Here is a 7,028-nt window from a genome sequence, read left to right as displayed (position 1 = left end):
AAGAGGTCTTAAACATCCACAATATGGCTATAATGCTAAAAGACTGAGGCTACATGACCCAGTAATGTATCATCCTCACCAGTTGATGATCTCTAGGAAACATGGAAATGAAGGAGCAGCATTGTTTGTGTATTACAGGGTAGAGCTAGTTAACCATAGTATTATAGTACAGTAATATTTATTTCAGGTTTTTGCTGCTAACATTACATCTTTACTTGGCCTCGTATGACCATAATGGTTAATGTTAGCAGCTTATGTTAGCAAACTAAAGACAGATATTGCTGGATCATGGACATCATCACTGAGTCAGTTTGCTGACTATTCTTTTCCTGTGCTAGCATTTCACAATGTTTTTAGCATTTACTGTTATTGTTATCCCATAATTGTCACTTGTGGCCACAGTGGCTGCTGTTCTGCAAAGGTTGCATAGGCTTCCTTTAACCTAGTAAAATGTACTGACATCCTGCCTTCTTGTCCATCACTGTGTTTATAAAGTAGAATCGGAATTATAATAAAAACAGAAAACATCAGCTTTTTAGAGGTTGATGAAGTTGAATTGTCCCATTTCATATACAATCATATGATAACTAGTGAATATTTAATGATCTAAATAGGCTAGTCAAATGTATTTCTATGCAGTACTTTAGTCAATTATCATCCCTGTTGGAGAGTATAACTTTTATTCTTTTGTGCATCAGGTGTCGTCTCAGGCCAGGCTTTCATTTATTCATATGCACAGCCGAGGTGCAGACAGATGGCACTTCAGACAGCAGACCTTCATCAGTCTGACTGAAGAGACCATGAGCACTGTGCCTCCGTCTTATTGTGAAAACCACTTACCAAGGCTTCTAAAGGTACACTGACACAACATGGGGAACCTCTCCATTACATAAAACATTCATAGAGAATAGTTCATTAGCTCACACTAATTATTTACAGCATATGTGTAGTGATAGATAATGTAGTTTTATTTATCAAGCTCAGCGCTATAGCCAGAATTTTGGTAATATTGAGGTCGTAGTCCCAGTTCTCCCAAATACACCCCACCTCCCTAAAATTAGTATTATTTGGATATGTTTTATGTATTCAGTTAAGTTATATTTTATAGGGATGTCCCGATCAGGTTTTTTTGCCCTCGAGTCCGAGTCATTTGATTTTGAGTATCTACCGATATCGAGTCCCGATCTGATACTTCTATAATAATTCAACTTTATAATACCTCCTGACCGCAGACATACTCGCGCTTTCCGCTTCAAGCTGCTTTCGTGTTCTACTTTGCCGGCATTTAACCAATAGCGTCTCTGCAACAAAGTGATGTCATGCCGCACGCGTTGCTGTTTCTGTGTGGAGTCAAAAGGGTCTAACTCTGTGCCACCGCATAACTATAGATGTGTTAAAAAATAATGAGAATATATATACATATATATCCGATGTCCAGAGGATCTGGACATCCCTAATATTTTATGTCAATTATATTTTACAACATGATAAATACTGTTTAAAAGAATCTTGAGGTGCTGGGTACCAACTAAAATATGTCTGTAGTGTTGAGTATCTGAGTGAACTGGGTTTCAGATGTTTGGCCAGTTTTTCAGCTTTTTCAGCAGTTTTTATTCTTTGATCAGATATTTCCTGATTTAAATCAGGCAACCTTCTTCAGGCTACATTTTATTTTTTGATTCCCTCAAATCTAAAAGACTGTCAAAACATGTTTATATTCCCTGAAGTAAGGTATTGTATAGGCAACGAAATCTATTTCCATTCCTGGTTCTTTATTTAATAATTCTTTGTTGCCCTATAGTCAAATTTGAGATATGAAGTCCAAACTGGAATCAGCCTTTACAATTCCCACCATGAGAAAATGTAACTTTTTATTTATAGAATGTAAACTCCACCCAGGTTGCTAAAACCTCTGAATTCCCATAATAAATACAAAGGACATGTCCTTGGTATTAAGGACTTAATGCTAGCTACAGCCTTAATCAAGCTGCTCATTTTAAGCCTTCTGCTATTGTGCAGGAAGCTAAATTGGAATGTAATTTCACCAAATATAATATCTTTGCAAATCAAGTATTTTTTTTCTTTAATGGTTTTAACTTAATTTTAAAACCCAGGTCAGCAAACCTTTTTCTTGCAGCACAGATTTTAATTCACACATTGATGCAGTTGTAGCAGTGTTGGGGAGCTCACCTCAGACATCTTGTGTGCTCTGTAGTGAGACTTGGAGCATTGCAGCAGCTGGGCTGCCAGGTTGCAGTCTTTCCTGTACAGGTCCTGTAAGAGGCAGATGAGGCAGAAGATTATCCTCAATTACAAATTCATGCTTTAAAAAATCTTGTTAATTTTGGCAGCCTGATGGTTCAAGTAAGCTTTTGACCGAGGGGGATTGTGTTCCCCCCCTGGGAAAAACACTTTGGATTACAACCTCCTAATTGTTGTTAAATCTTTTTGTAATTATAGGGGACTTCTGAGGGAAATAATTCCGGGATACAGTAATGTAATGTTACCGTGGTACTATAACAACAAATTAAAAATAAAATGTTTAAATGTACTATTCATACGGTATTTGTAAATGAAGTATGAGTCGTTGGGAAACAAAACTAGATGCCTGGCTTGACTGGCTTTTTTGATAATGAGAAATGTATAGTATAGCACGCGATATGTAGTGCACATAATGGGCCGCATTCCATTGGAAAATTGGGATAAGTAGCAGCCTACTGGATTAGGCAACTCATTGATTTAGTGAACTGTCAAATCAAAGGAACGCATTCATCCATTGAAGCTGGTAGAGTTTAATTAGTTAGCATGTATTTTTCACCTTGGCTATATTATTTCACTAGGTTGACATCAGGGGATTGCAGGATCTTAAAAACACAACTAAACTTTTTTTTTTGTAATATATCTGCCCAGTACAGCCTGTGCTAATTTTATTATGCATTCACTTATATGCCTGTTCCAGCTTAGGGAAGCTAGTGCAGCATTATTTATCTCGTTCTCTGTGCTTTCTTTCTAGAATGGAACGTTTTCAGATTTTTACTTAAATTTTAGAGCAAAGCAAGGGTAATCCATTGGCACAGCAGATGCTCAGTTGAACTGTTTTCTGTGTTTCTGAATGTGTTTGTGTGGGTGATTCGCTGGTTTAGCTCACTTTCTTTTCCTCTCCCTCCTCTGTGAAATCCATCCTCTCATAAAGGTCAGTTCATGCTGCACTGCCTCCCTGTGCTTCTATCACACCACAGCCCTGACAATATTTCCCATAACACCAAAGCCTTCTTTTTGACAGTTTCAACTTCCCCACCAGTTAACAATGACTGCTTTTTGAATCACTTTATTTGTTTTCTTTTTGTTGCCAGGGGACATTTGGGCTCCCTCTAGTTTCTGTGGACGTGTCAAATAAACATTTGAGACCTTGGTGATGTCTTAACATCAGTTGTCTGGTGTGTTTCTGCTGGGAATGTCAGCCACCAGTGTTTGTGAGGTCTTAACTCTGTATATTTATAATAGAATAGAGTGAATAGAGTAATGAAGACCCTTTGTTGTGGCTTTGTATAGAGCTGGTTTTCATGCAGTCTAATAGCCAGTAATAAGCATGGACAGATTGTGGCAAATTTTGCATCTCTTTGTGGTTGTTTGGCTTTGCTTTGTGGTTGTTTTGCATTTCTTTGTGGTTATTTCCCTGTCTTTGTCATTTGGCTTTTTTTTGGATTGTTTTGCATCTCTTTCCAAGAACATATGCTAGCAGACACACAGCTTGCTCCCTGGAGGAAATGCCTGTCTTGCGGCTTTGATGGAACAAATTCTTCTCCCATTCTAAATGAACCTTGACTCCAAATCAGCCTGGCCAGATCTGGCGGTATTGTCAAAATACTTGATAGCTCAGAAGGGCTAAAAAGCTACTATTGACAAAAAAGAGAAAATCTACTAACCTGGAGCCCCCAGAAGAAATACCAGTAAAATCACTTCAAAGAAAGTGAGGCACCAGATTGCCACATGTCCCTGAGCTCAGATCCACAAGGCCCCAGCTCCAAATTGTAGCAGCCCTGAGGATGCCCATTGATTTCAATAAAATCACTATAAAACACCCAGTGGCTTAGAGTTAATTCCTCTGTCTGCTGTGGCTCATTGAAGCACAAATATCCAGGATATTGCAAAAATACAGTTGTATGAGAATTTTAGCAATAGTGGCTTCATGGAGAAGGATGCCAATGTGACAGGAGTAAATGTTCCCATCAGGAGAAACAGCTTTTGAAGAGTTGTCAGATTTGAAGAGGTGCTAAAAAGGCTGGATTACTGACCAGGCAAGGACAGCAACTTTTCCCAGGGCCCCAGATCTGCTTAATGCTTAATTGCTTAATTTGTGGGCTTGAAGGTGAAATATAATTCAGGCATGCCCCCTATTATACAAGTGAGCCTACATGCACAATGCTGACAGAGAGGTCAGTGGGAGCCCTTATTACAAGATGCACCTTTGAGTACTCACATTGTCCTCTCTGAGTTTATTGATGGTGATCTTCGCCTCCATGAGGTGATTGTTGAGGAGGAGGATTTCCCGGCTGAGGGCTCTCTTTTCCTCTTCATGGTGCTGGGACTGCAGTGTAAGAGAAATAATTGACAAGGCAAAAGAGAAATTGAAAAAAGAAAAAGAAAACAAAATGTTAGATGTAGTAGATTATAAGGGGGCAAGAAGTAAGAGGTTAGAGGAAAGAGTTGAATGTTGAGATAACGAGAGAAAGATGAGGGAGCCAAAGTTGGAGGAGCAACAGAAGAAAAATAAGATGATAGAAGAGCGGAAGAAAAATGAGAGAAAGAGAGCCGTAAGTCATTATCAGTCTGAAGTCGGTGCCAGCAGCAGGTCTTAATTAAAAGAAGATTACACTTGCCAGCGCTCATATCTTATCAATTACTATGGGAGAAAGAGAAATAGAGGGAGAGAGAAAAAGAAAGAGGGAGAGACTGAGAAAGACAAATTAAACACTCTTTCGATTTTCAGTGTTTTCTGTCAAAGAGGTGCAAAATGACTGCTGGATTGACATTTCATCCCCAGTAACAGCAGAGCCTCATGATGGGGATGTCTGCTGTTTGGCTGGTCTGTCTTTCTGTCTGTCTGCCCACTTTAATCTCGACAACTGATGGCCACATTGTGACACTTACGTTCATGGTGCCTCAGGATTATTCCTCATCTGGGTAACATTTCTACTTGTACACATGACCTAATGAGATGGATTGATTGAGGAAAATGTTCTGTGCACAGTCTTGCTCTTTAGAGGATGAACCATTTCCATTTTGAACACAATGTGCTTTCCTACAGCACCACCCCCAGTTCAAAAAGTCAACTTTGCACGAAAGATATCCTAATATATATATATATATATATATATATATATATATATATATATAACCTAATAAACAGACTGTCATGCAATCATCAAAAACTAGTGTTCATACTAGCAGATTAGCTTGCTAGCCGTAGTGCTGGCTCAGCTACCCTTGCCAGTCTCTTGGCCCTCGCCTTTTAGCAGCCCATCCAGAGTCTCCCTTACAGCATGCAGCAAAGCAGAACACACACACACACACACACACACACACACACACACACACACACACACACACACACACACACACACACACACACACACACACACACAGTTAAAAACTGCCACACAGCACGAGCTGACAAATGATACAGCTCTAAAACTCGCTTGGCCTCCCACACTTCTCTCTTCTAATCTCTCAATGGCAGTGATTGTTTTGAAATACAGGGGTGCAGAGCCAATCTAATAGGTGGCAATTAATGTCAGTTTAAGCAATAGGCCAGCATTTATATTCAAATCCAATTCTGTTAGGATCTCATCAATCAGTTGTCGAGAAATGCAGCTTCCTGGCACTCTTCTCCAGCTCATTAATCTGAATTTATATTCATATTTTCTGATGCTGACTGTGTGGATGACCACATTAGGGCACTTTAAAGCTCAGATATGTAATTGCACCCAGTCCCTGACAATTTCTCACTCAGATGTTAATATACATAATAGCTTTGTAGTGTAATACATTGGTCTCATGCCTTATAAATACAAGACTTACGTAAAAGAAACCTACTTATATTAAGGTATTAAATGCCACAAAGTCAACATTGGACACCGATATTTTAAATATCTTTTTATCTTTATTACTTTATGTAATCCCACAATCCATCAAGCAGGTATCTGAAATTTTGGGTGTCTATCTAAAATAGCTCTTGTAAAAAACGCATTTCAAACTTGGAGTGATGTATAGTGTACTGTCAGCTAGAGTGACCTTTAGAGCATCAAGAAAAGTTTGAAAACAGTGTTGGTCATTTAAAAAGTTCTGTCACTTTGAAGCCAGAAGTAATCTTTTCCCCTCACTGTAGCTGCTGACTTCATATATCCAGAAATTTTATGGATCTTCTAACATACTAATATAATAATATTAATAATAATAATAATAATAAATATAATCATATTAATATTAATAGTAATAGTAATAATACTCCACTTGCACATCATTAAAGGCAACATTGGAAACACAGTCTGCCTATAGATTAAAAATCAAACAGAGAGCAATCTTAATAGGCTTGACCTGATGAACATGATCTTGGACTGGAGACAGTGAGGGAGTGCATTTTTAATTACAGCGTTATGGCCAGTGGAAGAATCACAGCTGTGCACACTGATTTTGTTATCTCCTCTAGTCACACTGTGTTGGATACACAGGCTGTCACTACAACATTCTTATCAGTTGGTGCCACACGTATAAGAGAGCAGCATCAAGGAAAATTAATATGCAAATGTTGACTATTATATCTTAAGGAGATTGACCCAGTGGAGGAGGAATATCATGATAACTCAGTGCCTGCCTCTTTTTGTCTTTTGGCCATAAATGAATGCAAGTCCCTGCTAATTACTCAGCAACTACCAATGATATGGAAAGCTATACATTTAAATTACATTGTAAACGCCCAACTAGGGACATGAGTTGAAAATTAGCAATAAACTCGCTTTGCAGCATAT

At 38.5% G+C, this 7,028-nt stretch overlaps 1 protein-coding gene across 2 annotated transcripts in view; it reads right to left on the bottom strand.

The window, feature by feature from the left end:
* Positions 1-7,028, bottom strand: part of LOC116037782 — a 68,772-nt gene that overhangs the window by 11,752 nt on the left and 49,992 nt on the right. For both annotated transcript variants that reach the window (XR_004101948.2, XM_031281813.2), the window contains exons 5-6: positions 4,481-4,588; positions 2,191-2,274 (exon numbers count right to left, since the gene is read on the bottom strand). Coding sequence is in view for 1 of the 2 variants with exons in the window: in XM_031281813.2 (XP_031137673.1) it covers positions 2,191-2,274; positions 4,481-4,588 (192 nt within the window). In the remaining variant the exon portion in view is untranslated. The remainder of the gene's footprint in view (positions 1-2,190; positions 2,275-4,480; positions 4,589-7,028) is intronic.

The sequence above is a fragment of the Sander lucioperca genome, chromosome 18 (assembly GCF_008315115.2).
Source record: "Sander lucioperca isolate FBNREF2018 chromosome 18, SLUC_FBN_1.2, whole genome shotgun sequence".
Classification (NCBI taxonomy): domain Eukaryota; kingdom Metazoa; phylum Chordata; class Actinopteri; order Perciformes; family Percidae; genus Sander; species Sander lucioperca.
This window is presented reverse-complemented; position numbering and strand designations above follow the sequence as displayed.